Source organism: Globicephala melas, chromosome 7 (genome assembly GCF_963455315.2).
Source record: "Globicephala melas chromosome 7, mGloMel1.2, whole genome shotgun sequence".
Classification (NCBI taxonomy): domain Eukaryota; kingdom Metazoa; phylum Chordata; class Mammalia; order Artiodactyla; family Delphinidae; genus Globicephala; species Globicephala melas.
Window position 1 is genome coordinate 1,270,962 of NC_083320.1, and position 24,396 is coordinate 1,295,357.

A 24,396-nucleotide genomic window follows, 5' to 3' on the forward strand; every position below is an offset into this window, starting at 1 on the left:
ACTCAAGTGCTGCCACGTGTTCTCAGGTAACACCCGGCCAGAGAGAGGCTGCCGTGTGAGACCCTCAATTCAGAGGCCCCGGAGGTGGGACAGGCCAGACCTCACCGGGGTCAAACAGGCCCTGCCAAACAAGACCGCCCCCTCCTTTGCCCCCAGAAATGTTCTGGCCTCAGCTCTGATTGAGACGGGGATTCGGAGAGGGAGGGGGTAGAGGAAGAGCTCTCAAGACGAAGCTGTGGTGAACAGCGTCCCTGGAGCTCGACTACCCCTGGGTGGTCTTGGGACACCCGCAGCCTCTGAGCCTGTGAAGTGAGGGTACCATGAACACCTTCCCCGTGCGGGTACGAGAGGGGTCACAGAGTGAATTCGAGTTGCACCTGGACAGCGCCCTGTGTGTGGTGGAGCAGGTGCCTTGAACATGAGCTGCAGTGTTGTTTTCACGTTTGTGAGTCACAGGAACGCCTTGTGCTCTGTGCTTGGGTTTTTTCCTTCCCTAAGTCCCTATCCTTGAACAAACACTGTCTTCTCATCGCGCGAGTGATTTGCCCCAGGTGACTCAGCGTTTGGGAGGCAGAGAGGCGCCGGACTGTGGCCCTTCGTCAAGGGCTGCGTTCTCTCTCCGCAGAGACCACGAACAAAGCCAGGAGACAACCAGCACATTTGGAAGGAATACAGGAAACCTGGCTCCCACACAAAGGGCTGAAGTGATCACATTTGCAGACGTAGAGAACTTTTACAAAGTGGCACGAAGGGGGTGACGCGTTGGAAAATGATGGGCACAGGTTACTGAAAAGTCAGTTTGCAGAAGAACATGTTCAAAGGGCCAGTAAGTACTTCAAGGTGCTCAGAATCACAAGAAGTTGGTAAACGTCCATTAAGGCGGCAAGGCGCCGCTTTACTCACTGGAGGGCAAGGGCTTTGAGTGATGGAAGGCTGCCCATGCTGATGCGGGGTGGGGGGGACCATGGGACGTGGCCATGATGAAGACTGGAGACCCGGCGGAACCAGGACAGGAGGTTGGTCCCAGCATTTTCCCTCCTGGCAACAGACCATGGAAAGAGTGAATGATCGTCGCTTGAAGAAGCATTGGTGCATCACACCATGGGGAGCCCTGCACCCCTAGACTGAGTGGCCTTTGACCTGGAGGGGGTTCCACAGGGCCCTGTGGATGGGGAAGCTGAGATGCAGGAGGTGGGCTGTTACCGGGCACATTTATACCTGTTCATCTGATGTATAGAACTTGCCTCTCGGGTGTGTAAAGAGGTACGTTTTGGGGGTGAGTGTGTGTGTGTGCACATACACCTCCTCCTGTACACCCACCGTAGCCCACGGGTTATGATGATACTTGTGTGTATATATATGATCAGGTGTGTGTATGTGAAAGTTTCACAGAAGATGGAGCTCACAGCCCTGTGGGAAAGGACAACAAGCAAAGAGCCTGTGAAAACACTGTAAAGGTGTGAGGGCAGGTGTGCGGGCAGGTATGAGAGCAGGTGTGAGGGCAGGTGTGAGGGCAGGTGTGCGGGCAGGTGTGAGAGCAGGTGTGTGGGCAGGTGTGAGGGCAGGTGTGCGGGCAGGTGTGAGAGCAGGTGTGTGGGCAGGTGTGAGGGCAGGTGTGTGGGCAGGTGTGCGGGCAGGTGTGAGGGCAGGTGTGCGGGCAGGTGTGAGAGCAGGCAGCCAGGGGCCATCCCCGCTCCTTGAGGTAAATGGGAGAGGGAACCTCAGGAGAGGGAGGGAGAGAGCGGCCCAGGTGTGTGCAGGGCCCAGAGGCGGGCAGGTGGGCCGACAGCAGGGTGGCGAGGGGGCCCCCCGAGCAGTGAGGGGTGCTGGGGCGGAGGACAGCGCTCACACGGCTCTTCCTGTCTCCTGCGTCCGCCCCAAGCTGGGGTCCCGCTCCGTTTCCTCTGGTCCTCGGTTTGCAGCCGAAGCAGAGAAGGCAGGCCTGGCCTTCGAGGTCAGGGACGTTAGCGCTAAAGGAGGGATGGATTTCATGGCTGAATTCCTGAGTTTGGAGAGACTGTCAGGGCCTGGCTGAGCCCTGCAGGCCGGGTGGGCCTTGCCTGGAGGAAGGCGTGCTGGGCCGTCTTCAGCGGGAGCCTGCCCCGCTCCGCAGCGTTTTCTGCTCCCCTGAGGACTGGCCCATGTCCTGGCAGCACAGAGACAGCTCTGTACCGCTGAAGGGCACTTGGGGTCAGCAGATGGAGGCTTCCTGTCGGAAGGGGCCCGTATGGGGACCCAGATCATCGCTCCAGCCGGCAGTCCATGGCCGCTGCTGCTGCTTTCGTTTGTGTTTTGTTTTTTTCCTTTGACTTTCAACTTTAACATTTATTTTGCTGAGACTTAATTTATCCTGTCACTTGTAAGGCTCAGTTCTGTCCCCAACTGTGCCCAGCGCAGTTAAATAAATGTTGAAGGAACCTGCTGGAACTTTTGCTGCTGAGACAGGAAAACCACCAAACCTGCTGTGAGAAGAGCATCTGGACAGTTCGCTGTAGTTTTCCTTTACTTAGCATCTTGCTGACGGTCCTAAGAACGCCCCAAAGGTGCCTTTCATTGAGAGCCAACTTGGGGCGCAGCGTTTATAGTCCATCCAGTCCTCAGAATGTTCCAGAGGGGAGGGTCGTGTGCTCTGTTTGCACGTGGATAAGCTGAGGCTCTTGGAGGTGACAAGACCTGCCTGGACTGGCCCTCCGAGGGGACAGAGCGGGCTTCACCCTGGAGCAGCGCAGTGGAGCGCCCTGCTTCGGACACTCAGGCCCGGGTCGCGGTTCTACCTCTAAATTTGTTAACTTCCTTACCTCTGCATTTCCCATCTGCACAAGTGGAGGCAATAGAAACACCCAGCTCAAGAAAAGATGAAGAATTTCTGCTCAGCAAAGATGCCATTGAGGAATGGTCGAACTGCAACTGTGGCAGTGTTGCAGTATACGTAGCTCACAAAGGACCCATTCACAATATATAAAGAGCTCCTGCAAACCAACAGTAAAACTCGGGCAGCCTAATGCAAATGGGGGCAAAAGACAGCAATGAAAAATGGATACGTGGAAACGTGCAAATGGCCACTGAGCATCTGACAAGATGCTCGACAATCGGGGAAATGACAGAGCAACGTCCTTTCACATTGGCTTGAAGGGCCAAAATCCAGAGTAAAAACTAACGCCTTAATCGATAAAGTCCCCCCACCCCTCCCCAGTAACTTCACTTCAGTGTGAGCCGTGACCTACGCGTATTACTGGCTAACAGTCCCAAAGAGTGTAGTCAAAGCAACGTGGCTTTGGAGAGCGTACCGTGAGCGAGGGTTGTGGCTCGCTCTTCTTTAGTGTGGGTGAGGCTCCCTGCTCAGAGCTTTACCTCATTTTACCACTTAATCCTTACAACCCCTCTGCAAGGTAGGTATTATCATTAATATTTTTTCTTCTTTAAAACTCTTTGTGGGACTTCCCTGGTGGTGCAGTGGTTAAGAATCCACCTGCCAATGCAGGGGACACGGGTTCGAGCCCTGGTCCGGGAAGATCCCACATGCTGTGGAGCAACTAAGCCCGTGCACCGCAACTACTGAGCCTGCGCTCTAGATCCCGCGAGCCACAACTACTGAAGCCCACGCGCCTAGAACCCGTGCTCCACAGCAAGAGAAGCCGCCGCCATGAGAAGCCCACGCACACCGCAAATAAATAAACAAATTTATATGAAAAAAAAAGCTCTTTGTGTTATGTACTGAAGTTTGCCACCACCCCCCATTCATATGTAATGTTTACATCCTGGTTTTGGTATTAGAAAAGCGCTGGCCTCATAGAATGAGTTGGGAATTGTTCCCTCTGCTTCTATCCTCTGAAAGAAATTACAGAGAATTGGCACAATTTCTTTTTTTTTTTTAAATTAATTTACTTTTGGCTGCGTTGGGTCTTCGTTGCTGCATGCGGGCTTTCTCTAGTTGTGGCGAGCGGGGGCTGCTGTTCCTTGCGGTGCGCCCTGGCACAGTTTCTGTCTTTAATGTGTGGTAGAATTCACCAGTGAACCCGTCTGGGTTTGGTGCTTTCTGTTTTGGAAGGATATCAATTATTATTTTAATTTCTTTAAAAGAGACAGCCATAACAAGGTTGCCAGTTTCTTCTTGTGTGAGTTTTGGAAGATTGAGTCAAGGAATCAGTCCATTTCATTTCATCTAGGTTGTCAAGTTGTTTGGCATAGGGTTGTTTTAGTAGTCTTTTGTTATCCTTTTAATGCCCGTGGTATCTGTAGTTCTGTTCTTGTCATTTCTGATATTAGTAATTTTTGTCCTCTTTGTCTTTTTCTTAGTTAGCTTGGATAGAGGCTTATCAATGTTATTGATATTTTCAAAGTGCCAACTTTTGGTTTCATTATTTTCCTCTCTTGTTTTTCTGCTTTTAATTTCATTAATTTCTGCTCTAACTTTTATTATTTCTTTCCTCCTGCTTACTTTGGATTTAATTTTCTCTTCTTTGTTTCCCTAAGGTGTAGATCTTTCTTGTATTCTAACGTGTGCTTTCACGGCACTCCACAAACTCTGATGAGTTGTGTTTCATTTTCATTTAGTTCAAAATATATTTAAACTGCTCTTGAGAGTTCTTCTTTGACCCATGTGTTATTTAGGAGTAGGTTGTTTAATATCCACATATTTTGAAATTTTCCAGCTATCTTTCTGTTACTGATTTCTAGTTTATTCCATGGTGGGCTGAGGGTAGAAACTGTAAGATTTCTTTTATTTTAAATTTGTTAAGGTGTTTTACAGACCAGCAGGTGATCTATCTTGGTGAATGTTCCAAGCAAGTTTGAGAATAATGTGTCTTCTGTTGTTGATGAAGTAATCTATAGATGTCCGTTATAGTGATTGATAGCGTTGTTTTCAGCTATGTCCTTACTAATTTTCTGCCAGCTAGATTCACCCATTTCTGATAGAGGAGTGTTGACATCTCCAGCTGTAATAATGAATTCATCTGTTTCTCCTGGCAGTTCTACAACATTTACCTCATGCATTTTGATGCTCTGTTGTTTGGTGCATACACATTAAAGTTTGTTATATCTTCTTTGAGAATTGACCCCTTTATCATTATGTAATGCATCATTATGTAATGCAAAACATATATGTGTATATATATTTTTTCTTCCAGTCTATGATTTGTGTGGTCGGTAGGCAACTTCCAAGATGGCCCCCAGAAGATCTCTGCCTCCTGGTTTCATGCTTTTGTTTAGTTCCCTTCCCTTGAGAACTTTGTTACTTCCTTCTAATGAGTAGAACATGGCAGAAGTGATGATGTGATTCTTCCAAGAATAGGTTAGTTATGTAAAGACTGTGGTTTCTCATTTGATCTCTTTCTTTATCTCTCTCTCCTCTGTCTCCCTCATCATTTTCTCTGAGGTAAGACAGCTTTCCTATTGTCAGGACACTCAGGCACCATATAGAGAGATCCACTTGGCAAGGAAGTGAGTTATCCAGTGAGGACCTGACACCTGTTCACAGTCACATGAGTGAGCTGGGAAGTGGGTCTTTCAGCCGATTGCAGCTGCAGCCAAAACTTAGACTGAATTCGAAGTGTCGCGGCTGAGCTGCTCCCAGATGGGAGACCCTCGGTAACTCTGTGAGATAATATACGTGTTTGTTTTAAGCTACTAAATTTTGGGGTAATTTGTTGTGCATTAATAGATACCTAGAACAGATTTTGGCGCCTGGAAGTGGGTGCTTCCATAACAAAATGCTAAAATGTAGGAGCGGCTTTAGGACCAGGCATTGAGCTTTGATGAGGTATTTGTGAAAGTCTAGGGTGCCTTGAGGAAGCTATTTATAGAAGCCCCATGGTCTTTGATAAGGGCTTACAGGAACGTGAGGGGCGTTTTCTTGGAAACTGTATAGAAGGGGACACCAGTTTTGCGGTGGCGGAAAGTTGGTTAATGCTATTGCCTGCGTTAATGGGGAAAGTAGGAATTACGGCTAATGAATTGAGATGTCTTGCTAAGGAGATTTCCAAGCAAAGTGTTGGAGGTGCCACCTGTTTTCTTTTTGATCCTTGTGGTAAAATGCAAGAGGATATAGATAAACTAAATTAAATGCTATTAAACAAAAAGGAGCCAGGAATCTGTGGTTTTGAAAATTCTCATTTTCTCCAGATGACAAATGGTGCTTTAATTAAGAGATGAGCTCTGGGCTTCCCTGGTGGCGCAGTGGTTGAGAGTCCACCTGCCGATGCAGGGGACACGGGTTCATGCCCCGGTCCGGGAAGATCCCACACGCCGTGGAGTGGCTGGGCCCGTGAGCCATGGCCGCTGAGCCTGCGCGTCCGGAGCCTGTGCTCCGCAACGGGAGAGGCCACAGCAGTGAGAGGCCCGCGTACCGCAAAAAAAAAAAAAAGAGATGAGCTCTAAGAAAAGCTCAAATCCAGGGCACTGCTAGGAAAACGGGGAAAGAAATGAAGCCACGGGTGTGACCATGAAATCCTTCGTTAAGATCTTAGAAGGATCTAAAGTGGTGCCTTAGCCATAAAAACTCTTTCAGAGAGAACAAGGCTGCACCCCAAGCCACTCACGCGATGGTGCCTCCGCGTGGCACAAGGACATCGTCTGCCAGCAGGATGCCGAAGGATAGAAGGAGTTGCCTCAAGGACCCCCAAGATTTGCAGGACACCTTCCAGGTTCTTAAAAGAGTTAAGTATGCGGAAGCAGCACCCGCTAGCCGTGAGGAGGACGGTGATAAATCAGAACGCGGAGAGGCCTTCCGGTCCCCAGAACTGTGGGTATTGGCAGAAGTCAGGGTGAGAGAGCTATTTAGCTAAAAACATTTTACACCTTTCATGTAAAAGGAAAGATGGGTCAAATAGCAGAACTGAGAACCCAGAGGGCAGAGCGAAGGGCCGGAGAGAATGATTCCCAGGCAGTCCAGACATAATTAAGGAACTTGCAGAATTTCCCAGCTAGATTTGAAACCTGCTGTGGTTCAGTGACACCTTCGTGCTTCCCGTTTCCTTCCTTTGTGTGCAGGAATGTCTGTAGACATTATCTTATTCTTGACCCACCATTGTGTCTTGGTGTGCGGGGATGCAAATAACTTCTCTCTTTGGTTCTACAAGTCTACAGATGGAGGAAAACTGTACTCAGTGAGCCATAGTTGAGCAACTACACCTGAGGAGCCTCACCCACACTTGGGCCTAATATAAACGATAAGATCCTAGACTTTGAGCTGATGCAGTAATGGGATGAGATTTGGGGAACCCTGGGATGGAATGAGGAGTGTATTATTCATGCGGGATAGAAATGAGTCAGATGAATAGAATACACAGAAATATGGGATATATTTCTGAGATTAGATTATGAAACAGCTCTGGCTTCCACCTTGGGGTTTTCTTCTCCCCATCTCCCGTGCTCGCTCTCTCTCTCTCTCTCTCTCTCTCTCTCTCTCTCTCTCTCTCTGTTTCTGTCTCTTATTGCTTATTTTGGAGGAAGTCAACTGCAATGTCATTAGTACTGTTGAAAAGATGCTTTTCTTTTAATGAGCTTGGAAGTAGAACTTTTGAGTCTTGTCCGTGGACACAGGTGATCTTGGGAGTGGATACTCCCCCAGTTGAGCCTTTAGATGACCACAGCCCAGAATGACATTTGATTTCTGCCTCGAGAGAGACCTTGAGCCAGAACAACCCTGCTAAGCTGCTTCCACGTTCCTGACCCACAGAAACTATAAGATGATAAATGTTTTGTTGTTTTGTTTTGTTTGTTTTTGGTTTTTTGAGCCTCTAATTTTGGGGTAATTTATTAATCGGTAATAGATAACAGAGCTATTCTAGTTTCTTTGCATTTCCATGTAAATTCTAGAATTAGCTCATAAATATGTACCCAAAAAAAGAAAATCTGTGAGGATTTTGATTGGGTTTGCATTGACTGAATCTATATATCATATTTGGGTGAATTGATATCTTAACAGTATAGAATATTCCAATTTGTGACCAAAAATTATCTCTCCATTTATTTAGGCTTTCTTTAATTTTAAAATTAGTGTTTATAATTTTGTGCGAATATATCTTGTGCTTATTTTGTTAGATTCACACTGAAGCATTTCATTTCTCTGGTGCTATTGTAAATGGTACTTTTAAAATTTCAATTCCAATTGTTTATTGCTAGTATATAAATATTTTGTATGCCTACTTTGTATCCTGAAATTTTGCTAAGCTTATTTATTTATTTTGCGGTACGCGGGCCTCTCACGGTTGTGGCCTCTCCCGTTGCGGAGCACAGGCTCTGGACGCGCAGGCTCAGCGGCCATGGCTGATGGGCCCAGCCGCTCCGCGGCACGTGGGATCTTCCCGGACTGGGGCACGAACCCGTGTCCCCTGCATCGGCAGGCGGACTCTCAACCACTGCGCCACCAGGGAAGCCCAAGCTTGTTTATTGTTCTAAGAGATATTTTATAGATTCTTTGAAATTTTCTGTATAAACAATCATGAAGTCTTCTTAACTGGCATTATCTACTAAAGTTAAACATGTGACCCAGCAATTTTAGTTTACTTGGTATATTTGCAATGTAAATCAGTACTTACAACCATCAAAAGATATGCAAAAGATTGCTCATAGCAGCTTGAGTTATAATAGCTCCCAAGGTGAAACAACTCGAATGGCTATGAACAGTAGAGAGGATAAATAAGTTCTGTATATCTATGTGATAGAATACTAGGCAGCAGTGGGAAAGAATGAAGCCCTGCTACGTGCAACAGCGTGGATGACTTTCACGGGCACTGCGGTGAGACCAATAAGCCAGACAAAAGAGCGTACATTATGTGATTCCATTTTTATAATGTTCAAAAGCAGACAAAAGCAGTTTATGCTATTAGAGATCAGAAGAGTCGTCACCCTCGAAGCAAGGTATTCATTGGAAAGGAACACAAAAAAGCGGGCCTTCTTCGGTTCTGAAAGTGTTTTCAGTCTTGACATGGATGGTAGTTTCACGGGGATTTTCATGAGAATCACTGAGCTGCACACTTAGTATTTGTGCATTACGGATGGGGATGGAGGAGATTGGACGACCTCATACGGAGATAGTGATCTTGGAGGTCACCGAGGGAGGGCCAATGATTACAGAGAGATGAGGGACGAGAACAGCCCCCCAGAGGGCACTAGCCTGAGTGAGAGAGTCCCACCAAAGTGTCTGGGTAGGATGGCCAGGGCTGTTTGGAAAGAACAAGTATCGCCAAAATAACATCAGACACTGAAGGGCAAGCTGGGCCTGACATGTACGACGCTGATACCCGTGATTAACAGAAGCTGGCTCATGTTTCCAGCAAAGACGAAAGGGCCAGACCAGACTGAAATTCTTGGGAGAAGCCACTCTTGACATCCCACAGGCAACTGAAAATAAACTGCAGTCCTTCCTATCCCTGGAACTTAGGAGAAACACCATGCATGGTTGGGTTGTCTGGAGGACGCAAATGCCACATTTGCGCATACGGCTAGCTCCAGTCCACACCCTAAAGAAGGCCATGTTCGAATGGGGGACTAAACAACAGCAGGTTATATCTGAGTTGCAAAAGCAGTCGCTCTACTGTGCCCTTGGCCCTGATGATCCCACTCAGTTATGGCTCTGGAAGAATCCGTGAGTCACACTTTGCAGACCGGAGCTCATGGCTAAAGCCCGTGAGTGCCGCCCAGTGGCAAACACTGGGATTTTGGACCAGGGCGGCTCCAGACCCAGCGGTGATGGTACACACTGTCTGAGAGCCAGTCACCAGTTGCTGTTGGGCATTGAGTGCGAGTGTCCCTGAGACTGAGGACGTAAAATGGACCTGAAGCCGGAGATACCCATAATGTCTTGGGCGATGTCAGAGAAACACTGCGATACAGAGGGAGTTCCATGATGACCTGGAAATGGACACTCAGGAACACGCTGCCTGGGGGTGGGAGGACCGGTTCCTTGTATTCACGCGCTGGGAGCCTCTTCGCCTATGGCTGGCTTTAGGGCCATATGCAGAGTGGCCAGGTACTGCTGCCGCGCGGACAACTTCCTATGACCATCGCTTGATTGACCAACCGTAAGAGTCTTGGTTCAGGGAGGGAAGCATCCTGTCCCGGCACTCCAGGAGGCTGTAAATGGGTCCTGATGGGAAGAGACACTCCGGACAAGGCTTTGCACACCTGACGGTAGGTGAAAATGCTGAAACACTGTAAAAAGACTGGAAATAAGATACTGTACCGATCTGGACCGCGGAGCTACATTTCTTCAAACCAGGGAACACGCCTTACAGCCCACGGTGTCCAACAGTGGGCAAAGAGACACCGTATCCGGTGGATACATCATGTAGCATTTCATCCTCAGAGTAGTGGTTTGATGGGGCGTTGGGACGGGTCGTCGAAACGCTTGTTTAAAGGGTACGTAGCACTGGCTCCCTCTCAGCATGAGGGGGCCAGGAGAGGGTCCCTACTCAGTAGCCCCTCCTTTGCTGGGGGAGGGGGAGGGGAGATGCAGTTCTCAACTTTCCTTTTCCTGTGCAGTGGTCCTGGGACCAGGGCTGCCACTGCAGGTACTGGAAGCAGGGAAGGCCCCTCAGCAAGAACCTATAAGGGTGCTTTAAACCTTTAGGCCAGAATTTCCGAGGGAGATGGGGTGAATTGTGCCCCATTGTCTCTGGAAGCATTGGAGCAGGCGGGGAATGCAGTGGTGTGGTCGCTGGTTGAGGAGGCCCATGGACTCTGCCCTTGGGTGCCCCCCCATGTTGGGGGAGCTGGCTGAGGGGGAGGCCCCTGCTGGACTGGCATTGCTGCCAGGATTCTGGAGTAGCACAGGGGCTGAAACTAATGTCCCTTGCAAAGGTGGAAAAGTTTGGACTAAAATCGATGACAAATGGAGAGAAAGAAAGATAATACCTGAGGGCAAAGGAATGCATAAATGTCATCTGCAAGGAGGGAAGTCCAGATAGCCTCCCAAATTGGACACGGGAGACCCCCTGTGACTTTGAGAGAACAAACATTTCTTGGACAGTGCCAACCTAAAAGAAAACGTGAACGAGCAAGACTGATAAGGGAGAAGGCATCTCTCCATTAATAAGGAGTAACTTCCCTCTATCAGCACCATGGACCAACTTAGGTCACACGTCTACCTGAAGCTGAACTCTCTCCAAGGCAACACTGTGAGCTGGTTTTCTGAATTCTGGGTTCTTGTGCATCTGTTGAGGGCAAATGGGTGTAACAACCACGCTTAGTAAACAGGCTTAGACTAGTTAATACTCTCCCAGGAGTTAGGAACAGGTGGTCTTGCCCCAAGTCCCATGGACTCAGTAGGGAAGGGATGGGCCCCCAGACAGACTGGTGCCCAGGACTTCTGTTCATCAGAAGAAATTAGTGAGAGGATGAAGAATGGAGAATATACCAATATACAGAGTGGAGAATATACTTGTAATACAAATAAATTACCAAAAACACCTGAAGTTATGAACACAGAATTCAAATCAATGAAAGAAATACAGTGAGTTCAATTAAAAACAAGTAAAAGACTTAAGTCTTTCACCAGGGGGTAAGAGGATGGGGGGAAGGAGGGGAGGGATGAACTGGGAGACTGGCAGTGACACATACACACTACTATATATAAAATAGGTAACTAATAAGGACCTACTGTGTAGCACAGGGAACTCTAGTCAATACTCTGTAATGACCTATATGGGAGAAGAATCTAGAAAAGAGTGGCTACATGTATATGTATAACTGATTCACTTTGCTGTGTACCTGAAACTATCACAACATTGTAAAGCAACTATATTCCAATAAAAATTTTAAAAAAAAACAAGTAAAAGACTTAAGTAGGGGCTTCCCTGGTGGCGCAGTGGTTGAGAGTCTGCCTGCCAATGCAGGGGACACGGGTTCGAGCCCTGGTCTGGGAGGATCCCACATGCCGCGGAGCAACTAAGCCTGTGTGCCACAGCTACTGAGCCTGCACTCTAGAGCCCGCAAGCCACAACTACTGAGCCCATGTGCCACAACTACTGAAGCCTGCGTACCTAGAGCCCATGCTCTGCAACAAGAGAAGCCACTGCAATGAGAAGCCCACGCACCACACGGAAGAGTGGCCCCTGCTCACCGCAACTACAGAAAGCCCGTGTGCAGCAATGAAGACTTGATGCAGCCAAAAATAAAATAAAATAATAGATAAATAAATTAAAAAAAAAGACTTAAGTAGTTGTTTCTGAAGAAAGAGAGCCAGCTGGACGCTAAGTGTATGAGCAGGGGCCCAACTTTACCTGCAGCTATAGGGAAATGCACGCTGATGTAAGAAGACATCATCCAAGTGGACAAGAACATAAAAATGTGAGCTCGATCCACACTCTTCGTTAGTTGGTTAGCTTCTATTGCATGGACGTAGTACAATTTGCTTATTAAAGGACATCCGAGTTATTTCCAGCTTTTACGGTTATGAAAAGAGCTGCTGTAAACATTCGTGCATAGGTTTTTGTGCAAATATACTTAGCTTTATAAGAAACTGCTGAGCTGTTTCCCAGGGTGGCGGTACGACCAGAGTTGCAGCGGCACCAGCAGTGTCCGGGAGTTCCAGTCTCCCTGCATCCTGGCCAGCGGTGAGGTTGTGGCTAATGGAGGTGCACACTTTCTCCTGTGCTTTTGGCCGTCCTTTTATCCTCTTTGATGAAGCGTCTGTCCGCCCATTTTGTAATCGGCCGTCCTTTTTTCATTCCATTGGCTTTCCCGAGAGCAGGAAAGTCACTGGCAAGTTGGGGTATTTCTTTACAAGCATGACAACCTCCCTCTGCATGCTCCTCCCCATGTCCAAGCTCGGTGATTCTCCATCAAGGGCAGCCCCAGACTCACTGGGCAAGCACAGGTCTCTAGGTCACTCCTGTTCTCCAGCCAACACAAAACCATCTTCTGGAAACGTTTGCAAGACGGGCCTGTTTAGGCTGAGACTAACACAATGGTGTGTGTGTGTTGATTACATAGATGGGGGAAAGGTTCTCATGCCAGAAACTCAAATTTCCCTGCCCCTTTGTGAGTAATAACATCCATGAACCCTGAGGTAGGGCAGGGTCCCCACCGAGTCCATCGCCCCGGACCACGCCGCGGTCATGGCACATGCAGCACCCCTGCCCCCAAGCCGGAGTCATACCCCTCCCCAGCTCCAAAGGAAGGGGTAGCGTAGGTCTTGGTAAGGACAGTGCTGTGTGGCTGGAGACTGAGTGGATTGGCGAGGAAGCGCGGTCAGGGGCCAGGACACCTGGACAGGGCACAGGGAGTGTCAGCAGCGAAGCCCAGCGGGGCTGTGCCCCCAGCAGACGTCACGAGCAGGACCGGAGGCCCGGGACGGGAGGGGAGATTCCGCGCTAGTTGGTGATGTGGGCAGTTACATCTCCGTGGAGGGGTGAGTGGACCCTGGAGCCCCGCATCTGTGCGCGATGGGGAAATGGCCAACAGCCGTTCTTCCGGTGCCGCCTTTGAACAGGCAGATGTCAGAGCCAGGCCGGCTGCTTCAGGACAGGCCAGGCCACGCTGGGGGCCGCCCGCTCCGGGCCCAGTGGGCAGAGAGGAGCGACGCTCGGCCTGCGGTGGGCTCGGGGAGGCCAGGGACACCCGCGGCTCTCCAGGTAGGTTTCCGTGGGGTCCTGCCCCTCGGTGAAGTGGCCGGTCTGCTGCCTCTGGACCTCGTCCCTCGGAGGGAAGTGTTTGGGGCGGGGCCGGGGTTGAGAGGTCCCTGATCTCACAAGGTGGGGGCTTCCTCCCCGCGTGCTTCACCCCACTGCACCCCGCATCTCCAGCATCCTCCCCCCTGAGCTCTGAAGTTCTCCACCGAGGGGCACTCTTGCCACCGCCCACTTCGTCCTCCCCCCAGGAGACTCCTCCCACTCTAGGAACATGCGGGAACCCCTGCCGAAGGTCTGCTTGTCCCTGCCCGCCACCCCAAGCTACTTACAGGATGCTCTCCATCTCTCTCCCCAACACATGCCTGCCTGCCCGGGCCCCCTCCCGTTCCCTCCTGTCCTCACAAGGAGTCTGCTGAAACGGGACATGGAGGGACTTTTCCAGACAGGAACACTCTTTGTGTCTATTCGCCGTTTGCTGCAAAGCCAGAGCGGGTGTTGGTGGGAGAGGGGGGCGCAGGCTGGTGCTGTCTCCACTTTGCTCACGTCCCTTGTCGGGGTGCCCTGAGTCTCAGTGCAAGGGACCCCCGATTTGGGGGAGAGCTACCCCCACCGCCGCCCCTCCGGCCCCGCCTCCTCCCCTCCGGCCCGCATCCTCCCCTCTGCTCACCCGCCTCCTCCCCTCCGGCCCTGCCTCCTCCCCTCCGGCCCCGCATCCTCCCCTCTGCTCACCCGCATCCTCCCCTCCTGCCCCGCATCCTCCCCTCCTGCCCCGCATCCTCCCCTCCTGCCCCGCATCCTCCCCTCCGGCCCCCACATCCTCCCCTCCTGCCCCGCATCCTCCCCTCTGCTCACCCGCCTCCTCCCCTCCGGCCCTGCCTCCTCCCCTCCGGCCCCGCATCCTCCCCTCTGCTCACCCGCATCCTCCCCTCCTGCCCCGCATCCTCCCCTCCTGCCCCGCATCCTCCCCTCCGGCCCCCACATCCTCCCCTCCTGCCCTGCATCCTCCCCTCTGCTCACCCGCCTCCTCCCCTCCGGCCCCGCATCCTCCCCTCCTGCCCCGCATCCTCCCCTCCTGCCCTGCCTCCTCCCCTCCGGCCCCGCATCCTCCCCTCCTGCCCCGCATCCTCCCCTCTGGCCCCCGCATCCTCCCCTCCTGCCCCGCATTCTACCCTCTGCTCACCCGCCTCCTCCCCTCTGGCCCCCGCATCCTCCCCTCCTGCCCTGCCTCCTCCCCTCCGGCCCCGCATCCTCCCCTCCTGCCCTGCATCCTCCCCTCCTGCCCCGCATCCTCCCCTCTGCTCACCCGCATCCTCCCCTCCTGCCCTGCCTCCTCCCCTCTGGCCCCCGCATCCTCCCCTCTGCTCACCCGCATCCTCCCCTCCTGCCCTGCCTCCTCCCCTCCGGCCCCGCATCCTCCCCTCTGCTCACCCGGCTCCGGCCCCCTTCCACTGTCTCCGTCAATCCCGCTGTGTCTGGCCCTCGTGTAAACTCCCGCTGACCCCCTCTCTGATGAGGCTGGAAATGACCACACATTCCCCTCATAACTGGGAACTTTGAGACCAACAAGAAATGCAGAGGAGCCTAAGAGTCACTTCCTTGAAACACTCTGCTCCGGCCCAGCAGACTAAGGGCTGCTGCCCATCTCAGCGTGAAAGCCAGTGGCCTCCCCATGGCCCACGAGGTTCTGCTGACGTCCCCCCTTCCTTGGTGACAGAGCCTCCAACCACTGCTCTGTGTCACTCTGCTCCAGGCAGGCTGTGTCCTTGCCGCCCTCCACGCACCCAGAGGTGCCCCGGTGTCCCCCCCTCCCCCTGTAGCCCCCTGGCCAATCCTCACCCCGTAGGGACTTTGCCCCTGGGTCGGTGTCGCCTTCTCACTGACACTTGCTCCCCACGGCCCTAACCCGGACCCGCCTTCCGGTCTCACTCTCCACCTCCGTACATCCTAAGCAGCTTATCTGCGTGTTATGAGTGGTGTTTACTGTCCTGTCTGCTTCCCTGCCCTCCCTAGAACTTACATTTCATGGAGGCAGAAGTTTCCGACTGTTTTTCTCTCCCCATCGACCCCAAGTACCTTGAAACCATCACTTCCCAATAGTGGGCGCTCAGTATCAGATGGATGGATAAGTAGGGGCCCCTCCCCTGCTTCCTCCGTGAGGTCTGAACATTGCGACCCTACTCACTGGGTCTCTACATGGTGGTCCCTCAGATCCAACACGTCCCAAAACAAGGTCTTCCTCCTCCTTTCTCTCACAAGTGTGCACCTCCCTTCTGCACCCAAATCCTGAGCTCTCCCTTTGGGGGCATCTCATAGCAGCGCTGGGAGCCCAGGGAGCCCTCGGGAGGAGATCACAGCTGAGACCTGACGGACGCCCAAGTTCCGCTGGTGACGGGGCGGCAGGGCTACCTGAGGTCAGCAAGGGGCTCTCAGGGACTGAACGTGATTCCTCGGGCAGGACGGGGACAGACAGGAGCGAGGGGGCAGCAGAGGGCTTTGCTCAGGAGAGCGGCGTTTGGACGGATGCGGCTGGGAGAGGGATCTGCGTGCAGTTCTCTGCCCCGCGCAGGGTGGACCAGATGGAGTCAGGGACTGTGGAGGAGGACCAGTCAGAGTTTTGGTTATGATCATTCCGGTGCGGTGATGGAGCCCGAATTCGCGGTGGCTGGAGGAAGCCCACGAGGGTGGCGGCAAGGGAGCCTGCTGGAGAGACGTGAGGCTGTGGGAGGGGTGGGACCGGCCTTGTCTTAGCCACGGGGGTAAGGAGAGCCGAAGCTTGGTGTCCGCCCGGGCAGCGGGGCAGGTGGTGGTGCCCTGGTCCGAGATGAACACGAGGAGGGCGTGGACTCCAGGGCCTGTGGAGGCCTCCTGTCATCGGCTGGACGCACGGGTGGGATCTGCAGACAGACAGGGCGGTGCGGGCGTCATCTGGTGGAGACTGGAGGTGGGTGGCTTTGCTGAGTGCGGACAGTGAGAGCAGAAGGCTGGGGCCACAGCACCAAATGCGGAGGCGAGACGAGTGGAGACGGAACGAAACATCCCCCAGAAATTAGGGAGGGGCTGGTTATTGGCATCTGGGGGGCCACCGGTCCGCGGCGCGTGGGGACAGAAGCCAGGTGGCTGCGGGCCGAGGGGGCAGGAACCCAGACCATGGCTGCCCGTGAGCATTGATGGACGAGAGGGGTCCAGGCGTGACAGAGATGCCAAGTCGGGGGGACGTCTGGGGACTCAGCGGAGACAGGGGCAAACAGGAGAGCCCGGAGGAGAGAGGGCGGGAAGCATGTGCCCAAGGAGACTGGTTGCGGGGCGTGAGCAGAGCTGCAGGGGTGGCTCGGCTCTGAGGCAGGAGCCCCGCACCCCACAGCTGGAGTCAGACCACAAAGGAGCTGCAGGTGCTGCCCGCTGAGAGGGCCATTCTCGCCCTGCCCAAGGGTCCAGCCCTTCCGGGTGCACGGGGACATGGAAGCTGCCCCAGCCCTTCCAACTGTTCAGGAGAAGCAAGGAATCTGTGCTTCTGTGTGGAATGTGCTGATTTTCCAAAACGATGATCAAAGTGAGGGTGTAGGGCTTCCCTGGTGGCGCAGTGGTTGAGAGTCCGCCTGCCGTTGCAGGGGACGCGGGTTCGTGCCCTGGTCCGGGAAGATCCCACATGCCGCGGAGCGGCTGGGCCTGTGAGCCACGGCCACTGGGCCTGCGCGTCCGGAGCCTGTGCTCTGCAACGGGAGAGGCCACAGCGGTGAGAGGCCCACGTACTGTAAAAAAAAAAAAAAAAAAAAGTGAGGGGTGTAAAGAGTTTTCTGTTATAAAACGTGTAGGATAAAAAGGGTCGTAATAACTCAATGGTGTCTGGGAGGGACCTGCAGCGTTGCTCAGCCTTCATTTAAATTCTCCCTCTGCCCCGCCATGAAACCTGCCCCCCAGGTATTCTTAAAATGTTGCTCATCTAAATCTTTCACTTATTCTCTAACAACCAAAGCCCAAAGGGAACCGAGGAGCAGGCAGGCCCCTGGCGAGTGGATTATGCCTCCACGCTTGCCGGCCATGCTCTCTGCTCCACTGGTGTCCGTGGACAAGGAGGCTGGGACTGCTGGCCTGCAAGTACTGATGCTTTATCCAGCGGAAGTTTGCTTTCTGATGTAACAGAGAGAGAAAAGAGTCATTTCGTTTTTTAACAAATACTTAACCTACGACCTTGGCATCACTTCTTAAGCAATCCACCCTTTCCTCACTAATTATATCCCATGAGCTCTGAGTTAGGACTTTCTACACTGTTTCCACACTGGCCCATTGACTAAATGGCAGTACTCGTTATTTTTAACATTTATTTTATTAAACTATTAGTTGCATTTTATTGTATTTTCTTATCTCCAAAATAGCCAGTCCACTTCATTAATCCTCTCCTTTCTTTTTCATGAATTTTATTTGCTATTCCCGTCTGTTCACACTTGCAGATGATTTTAAGAATTATTTCATTCTGTTCTTTTAAATTAATTTATTTGTTTTTATTTTTGGCTGTGTTGGGTCTTCTTGCTGTGCACGGCTTTCTCTAGTTGCGGTGAGCGGGAGCTACTCTGTTGTGGTACGCGGGCTTCTCATTGAGGTGGCTTCTCTTGTTGCAGAGCGCGGGCTCCAGGTGCATGGGCTCAGTAGTTGTGGCACGCGGGCTCAGTAGTTGTAGCTTGCTGGCTCTAGAGTGCAGGCTCAGTAGTTGTGGTGCACGGGCTTAGTTGCTCTGTGGCATGTGGGATCTTCCCGGACCAGGGCTCGAACCCGTGTCCCCTGCACTGGCAGGCGGATTCTTATCCACTGTGCCACCAGAGAAGCCCTTCATTCTGTTTTAAGAAAAATAAAATTTGGTGAGATTTCAACTATAATCAAATTAAATTTTAAAATCCATTTGGAAATATTGATAGCTTTACAATATATTTTTCTCATCAAGGAACGTCTTTGTTATTAATTGCTGGATATAGGAAGACAGTTATAATATCGGTTTTGAAATCCCTTAATTATAATAAGGTTCTGGATTTTCTAAGTTAAAAGCCATGTTATTGGATAGGGAGGCTGGGAGGGATACGCAAGAGGGAGGGGATATCGGGATATATGTATATGTATAGCTGATTCCCTTCATTATACAGGAGAAACTAACACACCATTGTAAAGCAGTTATACTCCAATAAAGATGTTAAAAAAATAAAATAAATAAAAGCCATGTTATCTGGAAATAATGAGAATTTTGTCTACTTTCTCCTTTTTGTAGTAGGTAGCAGAGGGCAGTGTTGTTGTGTAGTGGTGGTTAAGAAGAAGACTCATCTTCATCTGATCTCAGTGGGACGGGAGTGATGCTGGTGTCAACCACAGGGATGTTACAGGCTGTTGGTTAAGAGATTATTATTATTTTTTTACCTGATGTCATGATTTATCAGAAGCCATTGCTAAAAGAATCTACAACAAATGGTACTGAGTTTTTTTGGTTTTAAATTTTTATTGGAGTATAGTTGATTTACAAGGTTGTGTTAGTTTCAGGTGTACAGCAAAGTGATTCAGATAAATATATATATACTGTGTATATACATATATCTATTCTTTTTCAGATTCTTTTCCATTATAGGTCATTACAAGATATTAAGTAGAGTTCCCTGTGCTGTACAGTAAGTCCTTGTTGTTTGCCTATTTTATATATAGTAGTGTGTACCTGTTAATCCCAAACTCCTAATTTATCCCCCCCCCTTTCCCCATTTGTAACCATAAGTTTGTTTTCTGTGTTGAGTCAGAGATTATTTATATATGAAAATAAACCCCTTATTTGGGGATGACAAATGTATAACAAGTTTGGAATGGTTTTTAATCTAAGCCTTTCCACAGCAGCTGGGCTCTCGTGTGACCATTTTCGTCACTTTGCCAGCCTGGCAGCCTCCCTGCACTCCGAGTGGCGGCACGCTGGCTTGTCTGCAGCGTGTGCCCTCCTCATGTGCTGCTGGGTGCCACTTGCTGGCTTTTTATCTGACTTTTGTAACTATAGTAAAAAAAAAGAAAAAAGAAAATTGGCATAGAGTTCTCCTTTTGTGCAAAGGAATTTGCCACTTTGTGAAATGAATTGGGAAGAAATTCCCATGCCCTGTGACAGTTTACAAAACATGAGGGAGCTCTGCTCCTGGTATAAAGGGAAGACTCGTGCTGCTGAAGCATCTGAGGCCACTGGCTTTCTCTGAAGCAACCCGAACAATTCTTGTGTTTATATTGTCGTGATGTTGAGGTTTCTGTCTTCACTTGTCAGTGTTCTCGGAAAGTGGTGACTTTGAGGCTCTAACACTGACCATTGCATGACCGACTGCCTTTAGGAATCGCCTAGGCTCTTGGTGTGTCATTTTCCTCATCTGTAAAATGAAGCTATAAAAAGAACCACTGGGCTTCCCTGGTGGCGCAGTTGTTGGGAGTCCGCCTGCCGATGCAGCGGACTCGGGCTCGTGCCCCGGTCCGGGGGGATCTCACGTGCTGCGGAGCGGCTGGGCCCGTGAGCCATGGCCGCTAAGCGTGCGTGTCCGGAGCCTGTGCTCCGCAAGGGGAGAGGCCACAGCAGTGAGAGGCCCGCGTACCGCAAAAAAAAAAAAAAAAAGAACCGCTGCGTAAATCTTTGCCTTTTCTTCTGGCCAATACTGTTTATTTTGTGAACTTTCATTTTATAGCCTGTTAGAATAGTGTCAGGGGGCAACCAGAAACTCTAACTGTCCATCTTAACAATTCCAAATTTCTAGCCCACACCCATATGGGTTCACTTTTTTCTCTTGTTGACATCCCTCGGGAAGAGCCACAGCCCTGGTGTTTGAGGACCCGGTGTGCACTGGTGCTGCCACGACCTTGGGTAAGGCGTTGAACTGTCCACTGTGAGCCTCAGATTTTCATCTGAAGAATGTGAGCCTTGTTCTCCCAGGGCCGTGGTGAGGATTACAGGGGGGGTTTATGTGGACACACCTGACACTTGATAAGGGCTGGGTGCGCCTTTATGGCATTGAGGCTGGCTCTGGGGGACCCACCTGCAGGATGCAGAGAGCGTGCCGGCGCGGCCACCGGACTGCTCTGGAAACACTGCATGTAGGAGCCCTGTTTTCATGCCCCCTTCACTCCCCCATCACCCCGTCACGTGCTGGACAGGTGGCCTCTCCCTCAGCGACAGGTCCCTCGAGAATGTTCTGGACTCCTCCCCTCTGCCGCCCAGCCACCCTCTGCCTTCTGTTTTCTCTCCTCCAGGATCGTGTTGACACCTCCCCTTGCTGTACTCCCTCCAGATCTTTTTGATGTTATGGGGTTTTATCTTTTTCTTCCTTTACCATATTTTAAGGGGGCCTTGACATGGTGCAAAGACAGACACGTGACCACTCTCCCCTCTTGGCCTGGGAGGCTGCTTCTGCTCCTGCAGACCCCCAGCCCTGTGGAGGGACCGCATGGGTCTGGGGTCTGGTTAAGCTGGCTGCCACACACCCCAGCATCCCATGAGCCCTCCTGGTGTCCCTTCCTCTTGTACAATCGTCTCTGAAACCAGGTGAAAGGCCAAGCATCTACTAGTGTAGATGACCCCGTGGCGAAGGGCTGTGCATCCCTATTGTTGTTAGATTCCTTGGGAAAGTCTGGGCTATAAGAGCAATTAGACGGTTTCAAGATTGCCTGGGGGAGAAAAAGGGCAGCGTATTCTGGAGGCCCACGGGTCACCAGGAGACCTAGAGCTGCCATGTTCAGTGGTAAAAGCTTAACTTGGAGACACTTTCTGGTCCCCCGCTGCTCCAGGAGCCAGCTCTCCCCTCCTTGGGCCCAAATTCACCCCCAGGCTGAGCTGTGCTTTCTTCCCCAGCTGTCCTCGGCCCTCATCTGGCACGAAGCTGGTTTGCAGCCCTGAGCTCCCCACACGGAAGGATGAGGGGAGAACGTGACCGAGGTCGGTGCCTTCGTGCTGGTGGGCTTCCTCACGGCCCCGGCTGCCTCCCTCTTCGTGCTGGTGGAGAACCTGGCCGTCATCCTCACCTTCTGGGGCAGCTCCTCCCTCCACAGGCCCATGCACTACTTTCCGGGCATCCTGTCGTCCCTGGAGATCTGGTACGTGTCTGACACCATCCCTAAGATGCTGGACGGCTTCCTCATGCAGCGGGGACGCATCTCCTTTGTTGGCTGCATGACTCAGCTCTACGTCTTCAGCTTCCTGGTGTGCACCGGGCGTGTGCTCCTGGCCTCCATGGCCTGCGACGGCTACCAAGCCATCATGACCATGGGGCTGTGCGTCCAGCTGGTGGCCTTCGCCTTCGTGAGTGGCTTCACCATCTCTGTGATCAAGGTCTACTCTATCTCCAGCACCACGTTCTGTGGCTCCAATGTCCTGAAGCACATCTTCTGTGACATCTCCCCCATCCTCAAGCTGCCTGCACGGACTTCTCGACCGCCGAGCTGGTCGGCTTCGTCCTGACCTTCAGCGTCCTGGTGTTCCCGCTCGTGGCCACCATGCTTTCCTGTGGACACATCACCCTGGCCGTCCCGCGCATCCCCTCGGCCACGGGCCATCGGCGAGCCTTCTCCACCCGCGCCTCCTACACGGTCACCACCGTCTACATGGCCTTGATATTCATGTATGTCTGGCCCCAGGCCATGGATTCCTGGAGCTCCAACAAGCTCATCTCTGCTGTTTACACTGTCCTCACCCCAGTCATCAACCCCTTGATCTACTGTCTGAGGAACAAAGAATTCAAGGATGCTCTGAAAAAGGCTCTGGACTTAGGTCAACTTTCACAGTAGCACAGTTAAATGTCCTATAGTCTAATCTGTGGTGATAATAAAAACAACACCGTATAGGACACTTTACTTTCTTTAATAGTGACAATTTATGTAATTAATTAGTTTATTTTTGGCTGTGCCACGCAGCTTGCAGGATGTTCGTTCCCCCACCAGGAATCGAACCCGCACCCTCAGCAGTGAAAGTGCAGAGTCCTAACCACTGGACCACTAGGGAATTCCCACTTTAGGTTTTTTAAAGTAAATTTTTAAATGAAATTTAGCAAACCCACAGAACTGTGAATAAATAATAAGTCTTCATCCGGATTTGGTTTCACAAAAGAACCACACTTATGTCACCAGCACCCGGATCAAGAGTCAGAAGCTACCCTCACGGCCCGTCCCCAAGATTTCCACTATCCAGACTTCTAACACCAGGTACTACTTTTTGACGTTTCTATGAATAAAACCATGAAGGATGATTTTACATTTGACTTCTTGCGTGCATTGTGATGTTTGAGTGAATCCTCAATGTTTCTGCATGTAGCAATAATACATGCACCTGATGTGTAATGTCCCACAGCACAAATACATCACAACACAATTATGCATTGCTGCTGGGGATAGAATTATGGGTACTGCCTATTACGGATAGCGCCGCTATAAATAACTGATTTGTGTCTTTTCATGAATGTACGTGCAGTTTTGTGATCCGTGTGCTAGGCCAGACCTACGTACATAAAGGCGACGCCTACAGTTCCTGCAACAAAAGATTCACGTATGATCAGGCTTCATAGAAACAGCGAGACTGTTTCCCCAAGTGGGTGCATGGGAATTCCAGTAGCTGCATATCCTTACCGACACCTGGCACGCTAAGCATTCTCTATTTGCCATTCCTCTGGGGTTGCAGAAGAAGTTCTCTCTGCAACCTTAACTCGCATTTCCAATGACCAAGGCTGCTGGGCACTTTTGTAAGTTTAGTGGTTTAATGTCCTTCCGGATGTGCCCTTTCTGGAGGGCTCTTGCAATCAGGTCTTTTGCCTATTTTTATATTGAGTCCCTTTTTCTTTTCAACATGCAGGAGTTCTTACATATTCTGGGTCCATGCCCTCTGTTGGTTATATTTACTGCAAAAATGCCCTAGTGTCTGGGCTTGCCTTTCATTCTCTTAATGGTGTCTTTTGATGAAGAGAAGGTCTTTATTTTGATGTCCAATTTGTTCATTTTCCCCGTTTATAGTTAGCCCTTTATTTTCCATCTGTTTGCCTCCAAGATCATGAAGATATTCTCCTGTTTAATTCCAGAAGCTTTGTTGTCTTACCTTTCATGTTTAGATTCAGTCCATCCAAAACTGATTTTTATTTATGGTATGAGATATGGGTCAACATTAATTCTTTTCTATAGGGATATGAAATTGCCAAGAACCCACTATTTATTGAAAAGACCATGCTCCTCCTCCGCAACGTCACTCTTTTCATAAACCAAATACCTATCTATCTATCTATCTATCTACCCTTATCTCTTTTTGTACTCCTCATTCTGTCCCATTCGTGTTTGTCTATTCCTGCACTAATACCATGCTGTTGTAATTACTACAGCTTCCTCATATATCTTGATACCTGGTAGTAAATCCTCTGTCCTCGTTCTTCTTCTTCAAGATCGCCTTGGTTATTCTTAGTCCTTCCCAAATGGGGGTTGGGGGAGAGACATTTTAGAATCAGCTTGTCAATTTCAACAAAAGAAAACTTGGGGGGCTTTTTATTGGGATTCTATTAAACCTATAGATCAATTTGGAGGTAACTGTCCTCTTTACAATTTTGAGACTTTTAATCCAAGAGTAAGGCAAATCCTCTCTTCATTTACAAGTCCTTCAACTTCTTGATATACTTTTGTGGTTTTCAGTGTAGGGCTCTTTCACATGATTCTGGGGATTTGAGTTTTTTGGGTTTTTTAAACAAAATTCTAACACAAATGGCATCCTTTCTTTTAAATTTTTAAAGTTAAAATTAAAAAGTTTTATCTCTCCTGTTGCTGGTACATAGAACACAATTTTTAAAACTTTCTTCTTGAAACA

At 50.5% G+C, this 24,396-nt stretch overlaps 1 protein-coding gene across 1 annotated transcript; it reads left to right on the forward strand.

Annotated features, from left to right (window-relative positions):
* Positions 1-320: 320 nt before the first annotated feature.
* On the forward strand, positions 321-22,789 carry LOC115851892 (olfactory receptor 6B2-like). Its single transcript, XM_060302632.1, is given in 4 exon segments — positions 321-407; positions 20,609-20,660; positions 21,482-21,970; positions 21,973-22,789. Coding segments are annotated over 4 exon segments (1,002 nt in total). The 3' UTR covers positions 22,347-22,789.
* Positions 22,790-24,396: the final 1,607 nt, after the last annotated feature.